The 21,195-nt window shown below is 42.7% G+C and overlaps 1 protein-coding gene across 1 annotated transcript in view; it reads right to left on the bottom strand.

Annotated features, from left to right (window-relative positions):
* Positions 1–20,530, bottom strand: part of zdhhc21 (zDHHC palmitoyltransferase 21) — a gene marked incomplete at its 3' end in the record, with an annotated part of 27,416 nt that extends 6,886 nt beyond the window's left edge. Inside the window, exons 1-3 of the mRNA XM_080859917.1 lie at positions 20,345–20,530; positions 19,704–19,802; positions 5,797–5,908 (exon numbers count right to left, since the gene is read on the bottom strand). Of these exons, the coding sequence (XP_080716043.1) occupies positions 5,797–5,908; positions 19,704–19,802; positions 20,345–20,498 (365 nt within the window). The 5' untranslated portion in view covers positions 20,499–20,530. The remainder of the gene's footprint in view (positions 1–5,796; positions 5,909–19,703; positions 19,803–20,344) is intronic.
* Positions 20,531–21,195: the final 665 nt, after the last annotated feature.

Raw genomic sequence — 21,195 nt, 5'->3', positions numbered from 1 at the left:
TCAGCCAGTCAGTCAGTCAGTCAGTCAGTCAGTCAGTCAGTCAGTCAGTCAGTCAGTCAGTCAGTCAGTCAGTCAGTCAGCCAGTCAGTCAGTCAGTCAGTCAGTCAGTCTCATACGGTTGCACGGTTGACACTCTGCTTCTCAGTGTCTTTATCTCAATCCCCATTTCAAAATAAAAAGTCCCTTAACAGTTTACATACTACACATACAAAAAAGGCCTTAATGGTTTTATTGGAAATATGTAGTTCACATGAGAGAGAATCTGTGTTTAAAGTTAAAAAGATGCTATTAAACAATAGTATTTTAATTCATATACCTCTTTTGAGTCGATTCTACATTAATTCCTTGATTTAACATTTAAATATCCATTATTATAAGCTTCAGTTTCAGATGAATCGTGATTAATCACAGCAAGTAAGTTGTGCGACTAATTAAAACAAACTAAATTATTTGATTGATAGCACTAAAACGATGAAAATAATACAGATAAAATATTGCATGATAAAGCATTTTACCAAAGATAAGAAAGATAAAAGATGAAAATAATTTCTCTGACTCCCTCTCCTGAATGAAGCAGTAGTAAAAGCCCCCATAACTCTGGTTTAATACTAAGGCCCATAACTCTGGTTTAATACTAAGGCCCATAACTCTGGTTTAATACTAAGGCCCATAACTCTGGTTTAATACTCAGGCCCATAACTCTGGTTTAATACTAAGGCCCATAACTCTGGTTTAATACTAAGGCCCATAACTCTGGTTTAATACTAAGGCCCATAACTCTGGTTTAATACTCAGGCCCATAACTCTGGTTTAATACTAAGGCCCATAACTCTGGTTTAATACTAAGGCCCATAACTCTGGTTTAATACTAAGGCCCATAACTCTGGTTTAATACTCAGGCCCATAACTCTGGTTTAATACTCAGGCCCATAACTCTGGTTTAATACTAAGGCCCATAACTCTGGTTTAATACTAAGGCCCATAACTCTGGTTTAATACTAAGGCCCATAACTCTTCTTTAATACTAAGGCCCATAACTCTGGTTTAATACTCAGGCCCATAACTCTGGTTTAATACTAAGGCCCATAACTCTGGTTTAATACTAAGGCCCATAACTGGTTTAATACTAAGGCCCATAACTCTGGTTTAATACTCAGGCCCATAACTCTGGTTTAATACTCAGGCCCATAACTCTGGTTTAATACTCAGGCCCATAACTCTGGTTTAATACTAAGGCCCATAACTCTGGTTTAATACTAAGGCCCATAACTCTGGTTTAATACTCAGGCCCATAACTCTGGTTTAATACTCAGGCCCATAACTCTGGTTTAATACTAAGGCCCATAACTCTGGTTTAATACTAAGGCCCATAACTCTGGTTTAATACTAAGGCCCATAACTCTTCTTTAATACTAAGGCCCATAACTCTGGTTTAATACTCAGGCCCATAACTCTGGTTTAATACTAAGGCCCATAACTCTGGTTTAATACTAAGGCCCATAACTGGTTTAATACTAAGGCCCATAACTCTGGTTTAATACTCAGGCCCATAACTCTGGTTTAATACTCAGGCCCATAACTCTGGTTTAATACTCAGGCCCATAACTCTGGTTTAATACTAAGGCCCATAACTCTGGTTTAATACTAAGGCCCATAACTCTGGTTTAATACTAAGGCCCATAACTCTGGTTCAAACTTAGGCCCATAACTCTGGTTTAATACTAAGGCCCATAACTCTGGTTTAATACTAAGGCCCATAACTCTGGTTCAAACTTAGGCCCATGTAGGCAACCCATGCACATTCCCCCCAGAGCCGGCACACACTGCACACAGACGGCACACACAAACACACACGGCACACACACATGGCACACACGCCACTTACACACGGCACACACACATGGCACACACGCCACTTACACACGGCAAACACACAGCACAATCACCGCACACACTGCACACACACGGCACACACACAGCCTGGCCACAGATCAGACAGACCAGCTGCTGCAGTGTTATCTTGCCCTGACATGAGAACTATTTTTCACTGGTATAAAGACACACACACACAAACAAACACACAAGCACAGGCATACAGATTCACATTCATACGTATGTGTATACACACTCACGCACACACATGCACACACACACACACACACACTCATACTGATATGTACACTCACTCACACACACACACACACACACACACACACACACACACACACCCTCCTCCCCTTTTGGCTGGGACGCTGTGAGTCTGCTGGAGCCCTCCAGAGTGGGGCGCAGTATTATGTTGCGTGATTGAAGTTTGAAGAGCATCTAGACAGATCTGGAGACGCTGGCTCTCGGACACAATACCATACAGCGTCTGGATGTGCAGAGCTGTCTACAAGATACCGGGGATGAAGACATTAATAACGCTGTCATCTGTCAGACACAAACAAAGGAGAGAAGACACACATACAGGAGATGTGTGTGTGTGTGTGTGTGTGTGTGTGTGTGTATGTGTGTGTTATGCGTGTGTGTCTGTGAGTCTGTGTGTAATGTATGCAGTTTGTGTATGCAGTGTGTGTGTTTGTGTGTGTGTAGGTCTGTGTGTGTGTGTGTGTGTCTGTGAGTCTGTGTGTAATGTATGCAGTGTGTGTGTGTGTGTGTAGGTGTGTGTGTCTGAGTCTGTGTGTGCGTGTGTGTGTGTGTGTGTGTGTGTGAGTGTGTGTGTGTGTGTGCATATGTAGGATAGGAACTGGTCTGAACTGGTATAAGGAAGACAGAAAATGATATGGAAGAGAGGAAAAAAAGAGAATGTATCTTTTCCTCCTTCTTTCCTAGCTGTCGGCCATTACAAGCGTTGACAGCGCATCACGTCCTGCTGCGTACGGACAGACCACTGCCTTCTTCAGGGCCAAAACAACACACACACACACACACACACACACACACACACACACACACACACACACACACACACACACACACACACACACACACACACACACACACACACACACACACACACACACACACACACACACACACACACACACACTGCAAACATTACACACACACACACACACACACGCACTGCATACATTACACACAGGCACACACACACACACAAACACACACAGATATCCCATAAGTCACCTGATACAGCCGCTCCCCACATTAACTATGCACATTACCTTTCAGTCGAGAGCACGTGGGGAGGGAGAGGGAGGACAGAAAGAGAGAGAGAGAGAGAGAGAGAGAGAGAGAGAGGGAGAGGAGAGAGAAGGAGAGAGGAGAGTGAGAGGGAAAGATGAAAGATAGAGAAGAAGAGAGGAGAGTGAGAGGGAGACAGAGAGAGAGGAGAGAGAGAGAGAGGAGATAGAGAGAAGGAGAGAGAAGGAGTGAAGAGAGAGGAGAGTGAGAGGGAAAGATGAGAGACAGAGAGAGAGGACAGAGAGAGAGAGGAGAGAGGAGAAAGGAAAGTGACAGGGAGAGATATAGAGAAGGAGAGAGGAGAGATGAGAGGGGGAGAAGGAGAGAGAGAGATGAGAAGAAAATGGTCAGAGAGGAAGAATAAATAGCAGAGACGAAGAGGGGAAAAGGTAAACACTTTGAGGGAATGTAGGAGAGAGAGAGAAAAGAGTGATAGAATACAACAGAGGAGAGAGAGGGAAAAGAGTGATAGAGTACAGAGGAGAGAGAGAAAAAGGTAGGCCTAGGGCAGTAGAAGAAAACATTTTCAGGAGAGAGAGAGACCAAAGAGGGTGTGTGTGTGTGTGTGTGTGTGTGTGTGTGTGTGTGTTTTTGTGTGTGTGTGAGTGTGTGTGAGAGAGAGAGAGCAGGAGGCTGGGTGCTTTGAGGTGACTGTACATTCAGGACTGGAGTCATTTTACAGAGCCTAGTGAAAGAAAGAGCAATGAGGAGGGGGCTCCCTCAAAAGGGGCAGTGTGTGTGTGTGTGTGTGTGTGTGTGTGTGTGTGTGTGTGTGTGTGCTTGTGCGTGTGTGCGTGTGTGCGTGTGCGTGTGCGTGTGCGTGTGCGTGTGCGTGATCTTTCACATTTGTGAATACATACACAGACAGACAGACACACACACACTGTGAGAAGCTGAACATTTCCCTTCTCACCGTTACAAACATTCCGTACGGGTTAATGTGCTTTACCGCGACAGGCGGGAGTAAGAGACGGTGACTTCATTCATTGACACACACGCACGCACGCAGCCACCATTACATAGCATCATCACATAATATGTGAACCCTGAACATTGTTGAGAGTGTTGGGGGGTGTTTGGTGGGTTTGTTGTGCTTGTTTGTTGCACTGTGTAAGTTTGTAATGATGTTGGGTGTTTACCGTAAGTTTGGTAAATTGTTTGGTCTGTCGCGATATACAAAATTCATACATGATATTTGCATACACCTGCTGTTGCTCAATTACACTGATATCCATACTGTTTACCCACCATCTCATTCATCTATCATGTGCATTGCAATAGAATTCATAAACTGGTAAACATGTACTCACACTTCCTTGTTCTCACGCTCACGCACTTACTGGTCCCATCGCGAAAGCGCGCTCGCGGTGGAATGTCACTTTTACATTGTGTCACCAGTGGAGGGAGCGGGGCATTAGGTCACAGGGGTGTTTGTCATTTTCACATTTCACGTTCGTAATTACTGTGCATTATAGGGTTATTTACTGTTGGGTTAAGTGGTGATTCAAAGCATAACCATACATGTGTTATTTAATAGACATTTCATGTGTTAAATAAGGATTGTTAAGAGTGAGCACGATGGGCTTGGTTTCCCCATATTCATGGGTCAGCCCTATGAGGCCAATTAGTGGCAATAGATAGGCCTTCTTAAGAGGCTAACTCAGTGCCATTCGGGGAGTGAAGGTAGAAGGACAGCTTTCCTGCTGAGAGGAGCTGTGTACAGAGGTAATACTGTGGAGCTACATTTTGGATATTGAATCTTTGTTTTGTTCTGTTATTACTTTTGCTAAAATCCTAATTGGGAAAGAAAATAAATCTTTTTGCATTTAAAACGTAAACCACTGCTCCTGCAAGTCTGTTTTCCACCATCTCCAAAGTCCACATCCCTAATCGTGGGCTGGCCGCGGCGGTCACTCACACACACACACACACACACACACGCTTGCACACACACGCACACAGATACACACAACACACACACAAAAACACGCACACACGCACACCCAATACAAAATGCACACCTGCCTCATTTTAGGAAGCACCTATGAATCTGAGAATTCCATCCCTGAGAGCTCCACTTGATACAGTCAAGGTTCCAAACCCATCACTGATCAACACTTTTCACTGATCACAGCGGTCGCCGACTACTGCATCTGAGACTGGACAGTTGTGTGTGTATTCCCCAGTGGCAGCGACAGCTGTGTGTGTGTGTGTGTGTGTGTGTGTGTGTGTGTGTGGAGGGGTTGTTCTGTCTGTATACTCACTTTGGGCAAGTGCATATCTGTGGCAAAGCTGTGTGTTTGTTTATGCCGTGAGTGTTTGCAGAACTTACCAGGGACAGTGGTAGGACTGTGGCAGTGTTTATGACTGGTGCATGTGTGTGTGCATGTGCGTGAGTGCGTGCGTGCGTGCGTGCGTGCGTGCGTGCGCATGTATGTATGTGTGTGTGTGTGTGTGTGTGTGCATGTTTGTGCATGTGTGTGCATGTGCATGTGTGTGTGTGTGTTAAACTCACCAGGGGTAGTGGTGGTCCATGCAGCAATGTTTATGTGTGTGTGTGTGTGTGTGTGTGTGTGTCTGTGTTAAACTCACCAGGGGCAGTGATGGTCCATGCGGCGCACACAGTGGCCACAGCGGCTGCAGTGGTGGGACCTCTTTGGCCGCATTAGGTTGCACTTATTACATAGTTCCCAGTGCTCGCGCTCTACACGCACACGCACACGCGCACACGCACACGCACACGCACACGCACACGCACACGCACACGCACACGGAGACACAGACAAAAAAAAACACATGAGGATCTCATGACTACTCAATCAACAACAGTCAGTTTGCTCACACTTCCATCCGAAGGAGTTCAAACAGCAGGACTGTGCCCCCTTTGGAAAACACACACAGGTGGGAAGAACCTTTGGAAAACACACACAGGTTGGAAGAACCTTTGGAAAACACACACAGGTGTCCCTAGCTGCTCCCTTGACCTACTTAATGGGCTAATCAGTGCACTATCAACCAAGTCGGTTTTCTTCGAGTCACAGGTCCTACTGCAATGAGTTCTTAGAGAGCTCATAATCTGCGAACACTCCGATTAGGCTTCCATTAAACACAGATTAAGTCACTCTGCATGTCACTTGGCCGCACCGTACAGCCTAATCTGTGATAGACTAGCCTTCTATGAGGCTTTGACTTGAAAGCTTCAGCACACACACACACACACAGAGCTGTTGCATGACCTTACGTGAACTCAACTTCAGGAGGAGAGGGAGAGAGAGAAAGAGAGAGAGAGATAGAGAGAGAAAGAAAGAAGGAAAAAGAGAGAGTGGGAGGAAGGGAGGACTGGAGGGAAAGAGAAAAGGGGAAAGGAGGGAGGAAGAGAGAGAAGTGAGATAAAAAAAAAGAGAGTGAGGGAGAGAAAGAAACAGAGGGACGCAGAGATGGAGGGAGGGTGAAAATAAGAGAGAGAAACACACAGGCACAGGCACAGATGCAGAGGCACACACCTATAACACATGTGGGGCAGAATTAGGCCAATACCCTCAGTTATTAAAGATTTGAAAAAAGACCCAACATTTAAAATCAAGTGACCCTGCCTTTTATCATTTCAAAGCTCTTAAGAACCGAGAGCTGAAGACTGAAAAGAGTCCCCTCAGGACACTGACATCCTTGTCAAGAGATTAAGAGTATTTGGCCTAGCCAGATGAGCAACAGAATGAACAGGCTGAAAAGTATCAGACTTATTCAAAAGAAACAAGAAAGGAAACAAAGTAACCTGCAGTATTATTACAAACTAGCAACATTTTTGACAATTGTAGGTAACACAGATAGACACGGGCAAACACAGATAGACACGGGTAAACACAGGTAGACACAGGTAAACAAGGGCAGACACAGGCAGACACAGGCAGACACAGATAAACACAGATAAATACAGATAAACACAGGCAGACACAGATAAACACAGGCAGACACAGATAAACACAGGCAGACACAGACAGACACAGATAAACACAGGCAGACACAGGCAGACACAGGCAGACACAGATAAACAACACAGATAAACACAGATAAACACAGGCAGACACAGATAAACACAGGCAAACACAGGCAGACACAGACAGACACAGATAAACATAGGCAGACACAGACAGACACAGATAAACACAGGCAGACACAGACAGACACAGATAAACACAGGCAGACACAGACAGACACAGATAAACATAGGCAGACACAGACAGACACAGATAAACACAGGCAGACACGGGCAGACACAGGTAAACACAGGCAGACACAGGCAGACACAGATAAACACAGATAAACACAGACAGACACAGATAAACACAGATAAACACAGATAAACACAGGCAGACACGGGCAGACACAGGCAGACACGGGCAGACACAGATAAACACAGATAAACACAGGCAGCAGAGAAAGACTGTGCAGTTCTAGCTGCTTATGACATATATAACTGTGATCAAAGAGTAACGCACCTATGAATACTTATAGCACTCGTACATATATTAACACACACACTGCAACATACCACCCTCACATGCACACAGGCACTTACACACACACGCGCACTCTCTCTCTCTCTCTCTCTCACACACACACACACACACACACACACACACACACACACACACACACACACACACACACACACACACACACACACACACACACACACACACACACACACACACACACACACACACACACAAACACACACACACACATATGTATGACTATATCCTCACACAGAGACCTCCATGGCTGTACAGAAATGAAACATATCATGTGTAAGTGTACTGCTACAGTGAAACAATATGTGCTTTGATTTCTCTTTTTTACCATTTCCTTATATTCCTGTTCTACTGTCCCTGTGAATGATTTGGCAATACAGTGTATAATTAGCCATGCCAATAAAGTACATTTGAATTTAATTAAATTGAAGGAAATAAGTAAGTAAATCAAGAGAGAGAAAGAAAGAGAGAAAGAGACAGAAAAAGACAGAGAGAGAGAAAAAAAAGGAGAGAGAGAGGGAGAGAAAGGCGGTAAACAGTGTTGCATCCAAAGGACATTTCTAAGACTGTTAAAGCAAGTGGATTAGCGCTAGGCTTCAAGCGTAGGAGAATTGCGTGGCCAAAAGGGCTTACGGCTCAAGCCGATTCAGGGCATGTGAAAAAGAAAAAAAAAAACGGCAAAAACGAATTTAAGGAAATGACCAGACCAGGCACACAGACGAGGTCTGCCAGTGTTGCTGCTAAGCCCGGATAAGCCCAAAGGTCAAGAGATCGTCGAACCAAAGGGATGCAGAGGCCAGACGGTCCATACGACTTAATAACCACGCCGGTAAAGTCCATTATACACTCTCACATGTGTCAGCAGAAAACACACCGAGCTTTCATGTCAGATATGTTTTGCGTTATTTAAGGTTTTATAGTTTATCTAAACCACATCACGTCATGCTGTTGGTCACGTCCATTTGTAAATATATCCTGTGTGTGTGTGTGTGTGTGTGTGTGTGTATATATGATTGGGTGGGGGTCGAGGGGCTCCAGGTTAAAAGGTGATCAAACCAATGACACATAGCCGTGCCTCAAAGACGCTGACATCCCATTTCACAGAAGGACACCTTCATCAGATCGTCCTTTAGGCTTCCGGCTCACTGGAAATAAAGTGGCTGTGTAGGGACACTTCCCTTTAACCCTGCATCATGCAATTAACAAGTCGTGACAGATGACATAACATGGCGTAGGGCATCATGGCAGTCAGTATTCAAAGGCTGTTGATGAAATGATAATTATCGACAAGGTCAATATATTGTCATGACAACCTCCTCAGTTGTGGAAGCCACAGTATGGCATGTCCCAGGCATAAGGAGAGACATCTTAACAAGACTTTGAAACAGGTTATGGAAATTACTAGGGCTGGGCACAGATATGGGCACAGATGCCTCTATTTGATTCAATTTCGATTCACAAGCTTATGACTCGATACAATCCATCTTAATTCAATCGAAATAGGAATGAGATATGAAATACCATATAGCAGATTTACTTTTTTTTTTACATTTACACTTGGGGGTTCAGTGTCTTGCTCAAGGACGCTTTGACGGGGAATTGAACTAGCAACCTTACAGGAGGTACTTCTCTACCTCCTGTAGCACTGTCGCCCAGATTTCCATGGATAGAGAGATTTTTAAAAAGGCCTACAGTAGGGAGAGCAGAACTCCAACCCCCCCGTTCCAAGTGTAAAATATTCTAGACAAATGTTGAGCAAACTCTGGTAGGTGGGGACCCCTTTGCAGTACCCATGTCTTCTCCAACATCTGTAAGTTAGGTTTCATGAGTACATGCCGTTCTCCTCAGAATCAGAATCTAATCCGTATCTTACTGCTCTTGACCCCATTATTAAAGTTTAAGGAAAGACGAAACATGGGACAAAACATGATTCTTTTTTTATCAGAATAAGTTGTATTAGTAGATGGAATGACAAACTGTAATCTACTAACAAAACCCTCATTGTCCTGGATTGCTGAAGCTTACCCACCCTCTGTACAATGGAGTTTGTGCCAATTTACAGTCAGAGCAGACAAACTTAAACAGACATGCTTAGCGCTTACAGGGTATGCAATCCTTAAGTTAAATTTAATACCTTTTTTTACTACCTTCTGATTTTTTTTTTTAAACCATCACCACACTGAGTTGCAAGTTGCAATCAGCAACCTTTCAAACGTTTACGCAGATTTTGACATATATAACACTATACACAACATTTACAAGATTTAGAGACTCACTGATGTTGACCACATATTGCACACATTTATTTCATTTTGTGAATAAAAATAAAACAAACTAAATGAAATGTGCAGTGGAGAGATAATTCCAGCACACTGGCTGGCATTCACTGCATGAACTGTTGATGCATTATAAACTGGCAACTGCTATATGAATTTTTGCTGATATCACCTCACAAACAGGCATCCACTACGTGAACTGGTGAACTTCTATAATTTGATTTTAATATAAACCTGTTCTATAGGCCTAATATGTACTCATGGGCAAACATCAACACAAATGGCCCAGCCTTGTTGAAGCCATCAACAAGCTGTTTTTTGAAGAACGATGTTAATCCAAATTTGATGATGTAGCCAGTTTTGTCTTTCCCACACGTAAATGACTTGGCGATGTCAGAGTCGGGAAACATTTCTTTGACCATTGCTCCAAAATTCCATCATTGGAGTTCAATGAGTGGTGTTTAACTGCAGTGTTTAAACACCACAGAGCCTCAGCACGCAGTTTTGGTGTGGTGCCCATAGTCAGTGTTGGGAAAGTTCACTTTCTACATGTACTAAAATGAACTAATTCAGTTAATAGTTCATAATTCAAAGTTTTGAACAAAGTTCACAGCTCCAAGTTCAGTTCCATGTTGCAAGCTGTATTTTTTCTAAATTATTTCCACAGCCCATATAGAACCACAGACAGCAATTGACCCTTCCGCAAACTCCGCCCCCCTTAGCAACGTTTGGTATATCAGTCAAGCATTCACGTTTCCCAGGTTCTCAGCATTGGTATGAATGGGGTGGCAACATGTTTTCAACCGTGTCAATTTCAGCTCTACCCAAAGAAATCATAAGCATTTTTTGGAAAAACAGCAAGATCTCAGATCGAAGCAGGCAAAAGGGTCTGCAATATGCTTATATAGGCTACAACCACGACATTACATGCCGTGTTTGTAGACAGACAAATGCTAAGGCTAACAGGTTCATTCCAGCTATGTTTATTTGTTCTATTATCTACACAGTCGCCGCTACGCAAACATGTAAGGTGGTAAAACTGAATCGTATTTTAAGCAAGGGTTTTCTCACGTTTTCGATGCGGTGGGCAGATTTTAGCGACATAGCTTCTTGGAACAAAGTAGGTGCTTCTGTTTACGTTGCTGACATTCAGCTGATGGGGGGGGGGGGGTCGTCTACATTGTTTGATCCACAGCAGGCATTTCTCTCTCTGGGTCTTGGGTTTCGGGAAGGGATAAAATGTTACCCCTCCCTCCAGCCTTTTTGGATATCGACTGTCAGAATTACACACTCCATAAGCACAACGTTTCATTTTCTCTTCTCGAGCAGACGTCTCTCTCATTGACTTCCATTCATCAAAATGGCTCGCTTGACTGAGGTCCCGAGCTTAGTAACCGTTGCTATGCTATGATTGATCAGTTACCGTTTTGGGGAGTGGTCGCGGAAGGGTCAATTATGTCATTAGTTTATCTGTCTGCAATACCGCTCTCAGCCTCTCCGCAACTTCGGCGCCCTCAAACTTGCCAGCATAGACAGTAGAAGTTAATACACGCAGCGATTGACAACACTGGATACAGGACTGTTAACGATTATTTAACCAAATTAAAAAGAGTGATGTGCCATTCACAGACACCAGAATGAACGGGTTCACAGTATCGTTCATCAGGCAGTAATACAGTACGTTCAGTTCACCACCAAAATTATGAACGACTTCATGAACTTTCGTAGAATTAACTGCTCTCGCCGACCGCGCATTCCATTTTTATGTTTAGTGGATTGCATATGCGACCAAAGTGCATTAGCTCCCAATACAGTTGACATTGATGTTTTTTTACAAACCGAACAATTAGCATGCCGGTTATTCCCTACTACAGGCATGCTTTTAGCTAGGATTTTTTTAGGGGGGGTCCATTTTGTCATTGAACCTAACGCGGTTGAGAGCGCGCATGCGCGCGCGCCGCAGGCGCAAGTATTGTAGGGGGGTCCGGGGGCATCCCCCCCCCCCCGTCAATTGTTGTATTCCTAACTGTCTGAAACGCTATTTCCTGCATTTTGAGGTGCACATTTTGTGGAATTCAGGTAATATTTTTTGGTGTCTGTTGCAATATTTTTGCTTAATTGTCACATATGATGTACATCAGTGTACCACACAATCTGAAAATCTTACCAACACAGAAGAAATTCAAGCCACAACTGCCATGTACATCTTGTATATATGCAGGGGCAGGGGGCTCCTGGTCACGTGATAATAACATAGTGTTAGACTTGGCTGACCCAAATAAGAAGTAAAAAAAAAAGTTTTACTGTTTATGAATATCTTAGTCCCAGAGTCTTCCTTGACTAGTGATTACATATTCAATTTGGTTAATCTTTCATATTTTTTGTGCAAGACACTTAGCAGTTAGCACACAGTTGTACATGTATTGTGTATTAGCTATATTTTTTTTTTATATGCTACGTGTATTATATGCTAATATAGGGTGACCAGATTTGAGTTTGTGGAAAAGATGACACTTCGTCGGGGACCCTGCCCCCTCCTCCGCAACGGAGTTTTGACATATTTTTCACAAGCAGATGACGTATATTATTATCGTGCCTGGACAACATGAATGTACCATTTTTACTTCATATGCATTTACTGTAGTTATTGCAATACCTTATTTCAACTGACACACCTCATCATGTTGCTTCACTTTATTTAAATCATGTACTTATACTTCATACATGTGTAAATAGTGTTACAAATCACGGATGCGTAATATGGCTTTGTATTGCGCTATACACTAAACGCGACACAATTTCAAAATGGCACGGGCTTTATGCTCTGCTACAAGTTATCTCGAACAGACTGTGTTACCGTCACGCACCTGTGTAAATGCAGTCCCAACACAGAACAACAACATGCAATTATTACAGTAAGGAACATTGTTAGGGTACATCGTTGAGCACTAGTGAATCACAAACAGAAAGGTATGCGCCCGCTGCACGGCATTATGGGGCGACTATGCCGGCACGTTACAATAAGCTATGTATTTACTGAATTAAAATAATTTCAGCTTGTCCCATGTGTTAACGTGCTGATCTGGAGTCAGTTTGGTAGGATTTGGGTATAAATAAATAATTTAATTTTAAAAATTGATTTTTATTTAAAGAAATTAATGTAATAGGTTTAACCGAACCAGCGGACAAAAAAATTCAACCAGCGGCAACAATTCAAAAGCCCGCGGGAAAAGCGCGGACCTGGCAACACTGCCGTTAACGTTAACGTTAACATTCACGCAGACGTGTCTGTGTCGTGCTGCGTGAACTATCTGTTCATTTCAATCTGTTATTATTTTCTTTTGAAATATTATTACCGGAAAAACAGGGGATGAAAAACTCAGGGCGTCTGTAGGGCGTCTGCCTCAAAGTAGTGCGTCCAATTTTGTATTATTTTAGAACAGTGCGTCCGAAAGACGCACAGACGCATGCCTGGCTAAAAGCCTGACTACAGGCCTGAAAACTTGCATTTGCCCATTGAACACGACGTTGGTTGTCGGGACGTTGAAGATATGCCTGAGCAAGTCAAAAACGTAAGCCAGCCAGTTGGCTTCTATGGCAGTGAGTTGGCTACCCAGTTGAAGCGCGAAGTGTTTGAGATGTCGAACGATCACTGAATATGACGTCAGCATCAAACATAGAACGTTTAGACTGATACGGAAGATCTTTCATTATGTGCCCAGCTTTGCTAAAGCCCGCATTTAAAGAACTAACACGAACTTAAGCAGATATAATTTCAATCAGAAAAGGACACTTGATAGTCTGAAAAAATAAGACCTATTTACAAAAAAAGAATACCTCTAAAACCACATTAAACACTTTTAATGGCCTTAAATTTGGGTATTTTGATTAATCACCTTTCAATACTTTTTAAAACCCCGCGGACACCCTGGCTTAGGAACTAACAGTGCTCTAACTGAACAAAGATCCCCTAACCTGAAATCATCATGAACACGGCATGCATAATGGTGAACAGTGACGTGCCGTGAGGTTATAACAAATTCTATTAATCAAAACATGAAATCCGTCACATTTCGTTATTCTTTTATCGGGACATCTGTATTAAACGCCCATAGGCTAAAGAAACATAACAGAAACACATACACCTGGAAAATACAATACATATATTGTCTTTGTTCGATGTCATGCGTGTGTGGTTATTTGTACAACAAAAAATAATGATCCGTGATCAAGTCCAAACGAGAAACAGAGTCTCGCAAGGCCGCAGTGTCGGCCTGCTTCCTTGATTGTCTTTAGAATGTATCCAAAACCCAGTGTGTAATCGTAATCCAAAGAAGTAAAACAGTCCGTCTCAAAATCAAAAATAGCAATTCATTGCGCAGTAAAAACCAGGAACAAAATACTGCTTTTCTCACCAGACCCCGAGCTGGAAGGAAACTTTCTCCGTATTCCTGTATTTAGTTAACTCGCTTTGATTATCGGCCCGGAGAAAGCAGTTGGTGGAATGTTTACACAATAATAATACTAAACAAAAGATCGCAATAACAAAACTGGCATTTGCTGTCTAAGTCGTATTCATTCAAACTTAACTTGCCGCCACTTCTCCATTCAACACTCCACACCGTGAGAAAACAAGACCACCTCCTTTTGTGCGTTCACCTCTTTCCTACAACCCAGGTGCGTACCTATTTAAAGTGATAGGCCTACATATAAGGAGGCTAAGTGATGGCTAAAACTGTCCCATACATATTTGGGTCAGCGGGATAATGTAAACATAGCATATGGCCAGACAATGTTTTATTTCCAGCTTTCATATGTAAAATGCCTATGAGCCTATATTTGACTCTTTTTAAGCACCTATGTTTCATACAGTCATATTATGTGAACATCACAAGGTTCGTAGCTGGTGAGGCACAGAAAACGGAAGTGATTATGTCATTCGGATCTCTAGTTGTTTAAAAAAATAGAATGTATATATGCACATGTATATCTATGGTTTAAAAATGGTCATCTGACCAGACCTGAAAAAACGTTTTGTTTTATTGTCTAATAACATTACCTTTAAACGATCGTTTTTTTTTTTGTTATGATAAGTTATGCGGCTCAATACTGAACTAACTTCTTAACCTAACTTTTACGAGGCTATAGGCCTACAGCTAAACGGATAACCGGAGTGCTAATTGAACCTTTACACCGTGTCAAATAAGATATTAATAGTAACAAGCTAGCGTGTGTAGCCCTCCCCCCAATGATATGGCTCATTTCATTTTGTCTAGGGAAAATATAACTAGTGGGACGCTAATTTTAATTACCTTTTACCCAACTCGGACACAGTTTTTAATTTGCGGTTTAGAAACATAATTAAAAAGCAAACAGTAATGTTCTACCAGTGGTGGACCGTCAGGGCCTTCAAGGCCTTCTCTGCTGGCCTAAACATCATCAGAAAATAAATGTAATAAAATACATTTAATTTTAATATTTTCTTTTCATAAATATGTATTCAATTATTCCCCATAGTCCATTATCTTCATTTCATAGCTTCCAGCGATGTTAATTTATGTTAGAGCTTTCATCCAATCATATTTCAGCTATCATGTGTTGCCACGCTCCGAGAAACCTTCCCCGAGAACAGAATTCTTCCCTGAGGCCTTCAGAATTCACATTGAAGGCCCGTGTACATCTATTGGTTTTCACAACTGGCTGTTTCAGTTCATTTAAGTTGAATGAACTGAAACAGACAGTTGTGACAACCAATCAGATTTCGAGTTGGCGACACTGGGCCTTCTAGAAGGCCCGGATAATTTCTTTCCTCACGTTGAACGTGACACGTAAACGTCCTTTGATTGGATACTGAGGCAGACCGGTGCAGTGCTTCAGTGCTCAGTTTAGCTGGCTAATGCGAAAACGACGTACATCGGTTTCAATGCTTATTATGCTAGTTGTTTCAATTGGTAAGACTAAATATAATTACATTAACCAACTCAAATAAACTAGTTTACACCAACTTGATAATTCCAGTTTTTGATACAATTACAACGCCATTTTCAAGACGGAACTTTCAAGAAAAACTGGATATCGTGAGGATGGGAAGTTTAATGAAACTGCTTTGCAGGTGGGACAATGCGATGTTTAGTGGACAAACTTGTTTAAGCTCACATAGGCTACTTTCGGTGGACTTAATAAAACTTTGTAGACTAATCCCTGAAAATCGCCTTTTATTTTTAAGTTATGACAGTAATATCCAAGCGATCATATAACTGAGAGTTTACTACTCTTAATGTATTGTTAATACGGGTGTATTGATTTTAAATGCTCCGGAAATATTAATAAAGTCTGTTGTACTCGACTATGTTAAGGTGATGCAATGCTCACTTATACTGCCTTTCTGTATAAATATAATGGTTCAAGAGCCATGGCGTCATAATGATGGTATTAGGAGGTGGATTCACTCAGTTTAACATCGTGTAGGACATCGCTGAAGGCCCAGTCGTGAAATGCACGGACCGCCACTGCGTTCTACTGACCAGTATAATTTAAAGTTGGTGCACTTCTGTTGGAGCTTGTAACCGTCAATTTAAGGTGAAACTAAAGTAATCCACTCACGACTACCCATATAGTTCAGTGGAAATAGGTTGTCCTTGAGCGAATGCAGTCAGTGGCTAGTTTAGCTCAGGATTAGCACCTAGTCTGCTCACAACTTCAAGCCAACTTTCCTGCAGAAGCAGCCTTTAGCGAGGTTTGTGTTGCGCAGTCCCGTTGGGAAACGTGAAACACTTCAACGCAAATGTCAATACATTCTGGCCCGTCGTTTGAAGCAAAACTTTTAGCTCCGGCATTGGTCTCCCATTATTTATTTGAGATCTGCTTCAGCTTAGCAATACAATGTTCCATTTTCGCCGTCAAGTAGAAGTGTAGAAGAAGACCAACCAACGTCAGAACCAGCATATACCCGACAAGTGCGCTCTCGCTCACCTCCTTCAATGAGGCAGAGGTACTGCCTGCCTCACCTAAGGGATTTTTCAATGCGTTTTGAGCTCAACTCAAAGGTTCTACGCTTGCACACGCATGCGTAAAACCCAGTTCGGAGTGATTGCGCAATCCTAGGGGAGGCACTGGAAACACGTCCCTGTTTTCTGGAACTGGAAATGCGCAAATTCAGCGATTTTGATAATAAAAATGCTCGAAATGATGCAGGAATTACACCCATACCACAGATTAGTAGAGAGATATGAATATCTATTTTATAATATATATTATTATTATTTATTTTTTTACTTTTCGAAATGACAGGTGAGGCTCTGACTCCCCTGCCTCCTCTGAACTCATGTCCCTGATGGTAAACATATCCAGCATTCTTCAGGCGGAAACTGTGCTCACTTATAAACGACCAGATGCTAAAATTAACTGACAATATTGAAATGTGTGCAAAATACAAACACTTTGTGGTAGAACTGTGTAGTCTATGCAACACTATGCATAATCTGACACTTACACCAATGCATACACTATGCACCCATGGTTAAGGCCATTATTCATTTGCAAGCATTAGACTGCCATCTAGTGGGGAGAAAAGAATGTACATTGACTGCAAATAATTCCACATGATACTTTTGTGGTGATATAAGATACAGATTAGATTATGCAACAATAAAAAGTTGTTTATTATAGTTGGCTGCTAAAAATCACATGGGCATTTTGAATTGAATTGAATTTGTAATTGAATTGAATTGAATTGAATTGAATTGAATTGAATTGAATTGAATTGAATTGAATTGAATTGAATTGAATTGAATTCTGTTGGCACTGATAGAATACAATAAACACGCCAAACTTGCAGAACAGAGGAGAGGACAAACAGATAAGAGGGGAGGGGGTGTTGATAGCAGGAAGGAGGCTATCTGGGGGGTTCGAAGATCCAATTCATGTAACTCCCCAAATCTAGATTTCCTGTGTCCGACTGAAATCGCTGGAAATCGGACAACGCGCGCATGTAACTCTCAAAACTAGATTACAACTGGACAACAATAACTTTTGCGCATGCTTGAGATCCTGCCCATAGACATATACATGCTATCATGATATGATAATCGCTGCTAGACGCTCACTGTTCTGGTGCTCCCTCTCATTCACTTTGAAATACTGAAACTGAAACTTTGAAACTGAAACGTTGACTGCAACTGAACGTGCTAATTCACTGATAAAAATATTTTCATATTACTTTTCCACCACTTGTTGGTCATGTCATCCATTCATATCGATGTGAATCAATCAATACTAATACAACTTTAACTGTGGTGTGTTTTTGTTTCATTTCACAACTTATTTACTGTATAATCAACGGTAGCAGATGTCCGCTTGTAAACATTCCACATTTGATTTGAACTGACGCGGCCAAGATCTGGATTTGTCCCTGCCATGTACCGTGAGATAATGCTGTTAACCCCCAATGGAGAGAGAAGTCGGGGTTTGGCCGAAATCGGGGTACTGCCATCATGTGACCGCACTGACTGAGAGAAAGACATATCCAGGGGTATGGGTAAGAATCAGACTATACAAAACAATGAAAGCACTCAGTTCATGGCTGCCACAGCCGGAAAACAGCGTTTTGGGTTCCATCAGCGCTATACAAATAACATTTAATTTAATTTCAGATTTGAAATTCCAACAGAAAATAATATCATAGGTTTCAGAACGTGTACAAACCACAAGTCTTACCCCTACACCATCTTAAGCTAAGACATCAATTCTGATGCAAACTCCAAACTAAAACTTGTGTAACCAGTGTATCCTGTTGGCCTCTGCATTGAGAACACTTTTCCTACATACAATACAACTTCACCTTATCCTACCTCTAATATAAGCTCAGAACTGAACTCATACCTCGATACAACATGCAGCAGCCACTTCCTTCCTGTTAGGTCTTCCAGGAAGGTCACCACTGTACATCATACTCTCCACTTTACAACTTGCCAATTAAGCGACAGCTGACAATAAAGACTGTCAAGGTAACAGTTACTGCAAGAGTAACAGCGCCATCTGGTGGCAATGATGAGTGACGTGCTAGTTTTAAGAGTGGGAACAGTCCCACAGAGCTTTTGATTTGTCACTTAAACCTTGTGCTTGTAACTTTCCCTGGTTGCCTGTTATTTTACCATCCTGGAGTGCAAATTGTATGGGTCAGGTAAGATTGTGTGTTGTCACCTTAGTGATAAGGTTCAGGTGAGTGTGTGGTGGTCCCTTAGTGACTGTACCTGAGTCATATAGAGTGTGTACCTGAGTGATATGGCTCAGGTGTGTGTTATTGTACCTGAGTGATACGTCTCAGGTGAGAGTGTTATTGTTCCTGAGTGATATAGCTGAGATGAGAGTGTTATTGTACCGGAGTGATATAGCTCAGGTGAGTGTGTGGTGGTCCCTTAGTGACTGTACCTGAGTGATATAGAGTTTGTACTTGAGTGATTTGGCTCAGGTTAGAGTGTTATTCTACCTGAGTGATATGGCTCAGGTGAGAGTGTTATTCTACCTGAGTGATATGGCTCAGGTGAGAGTGCTCATACCTGAGTGATATGGTTCAGGAGAGAGTGTTATTGTTCCTTAGTGTTAAGGTTCCAGTGAGTGTGTGCTCATACATGAGTGATGTGTCACAGGTGAGAGTGATATTGTGATGTCTCAGGTGAGTGTGTGCTCATACCTGAGTGAGGTATGTGAGGGTCCTGGGGTAGCCTGCCTGGGTCTGCAGTAGACGACCTCAGCAATGCCGTGAGACAGAAGAGAGATGCCAGGTAATAACCTGTAAACACAAACAGGAAGTGATGCCACCGTCTGTAACCCCCTTCGTGCCATCAAACCCTGATGGTTCCACACAGTTGCCTTATCAGCCGATGAGCCAGTCCCACTGGTTTCATGAAGTCAGACATACACTAAATTATGTGAGATAACATACAGGCTTTGCAAAACGCCTTCAGACAAAGACAGGTGTTATTTACGCAATCTAAATGAACTGACAAAGCCTCGGAGTCTCATGGCGTTGCAGAAGCGTCTCGAGCAGTCTGAACTACACGGGCACTTAAGTTTCAACGCTTCAAAAAGCTCTCAGCCTTAAAGCTACCGACCCATTCTGTGCATCACCAGGACAAACGTGAAGTTCTGCCTTTGCTTGGCAGTAATAGTTGATAATCAATTTAAATTTGATCATAGCTCAACGGTTACCAGCCAGTAACAATTTGGTAACAGTCCATCTTTCTGCCGTGCTGTAGAAGTCTGTGACATATGTGTTCCAAATAACCCAACCACCTCTGCTACGACTTTGGCCCTCTGCAGGAAGATACTTACTGACAACCAGAGCCCAGGGTATGTGTCCCTCTCTGTAGTGTGGAAAGAGAACGAGCATGGGGATGAAGACGGTGTTGTAGAGCCAGACAGAGAAGACTGCGGACACGCAGAACCAGCCCATGGGGTCCACCACAAAGTGCAGGCGGAACTTCATCCTGGCTGGAGGATGAGGAGGAAGAGGAGGAGGAGGAGGAAGAGGAGATGGGATTGGGAGGTGGTGCCGTCCGTCAGTCACTCGACCTCACTTGACCGCAAGCGGGAATTGGAGCCCCGAACTCTGCGCCAGTGTTGGTCCCGTCAGGTTGATGCTGGAGGCATGGAGGCTGCAGAGGAAGAACAGAAACAGCCCCAAACCCCAAGGGGTGAAACATGAAACTAGCATTAGTGCACACATCAACTCTCCATCAAAACAGTCACGTGTTGACAAAAGGGATCGATAGGAGCATCCAAATGAAAAACAACAACAACAACAAAAATAACAGCAGCTGTTCCAGACACAATCTACAGACACCTAACAGATACAGTGGGCACTATAGTACTTAACCCAACATGAATACATATCTGTAACAGGGAAGCCTAGCCTAGCCGAACCTCTGTGAGCAATGCCAAGCCTGCACTTGTATTTGTACAACAGGATGGGCTGCATACTTGTGGCAGGTTAGGTCGCTGTGAGAGAGAGGTTGAAGATACAGGGGATAATGCTTATCAGACGCTCACCGAGACACAATGAGGTTCCTTCAGAGCGCCTCACACAGATGCATCGCGTCTGCCAATGCCATCGGCAGGGCTGGGGGAAAACACACACACACAGATTAATGTAAGGTTCATGTAAGATTCATAACTGTGGTTTG

The sequence above is a fragment of the Sprattus sprattus genome (genome assembly GCF_963457725.1).
Source record: "Sprattus sprattus genome assembly, chromosome: 21".
Taxonomy (NCBI): domain Eukaryota; kingdom Metazoa; phylum Chordata; class Actinopteri; order Clupeiformes; family Clupeidae; genus Sprattus; species Sprattus sprattus.
This window is presented reverse-complemented; position numbering and strand designations above follow the sequence as displayed.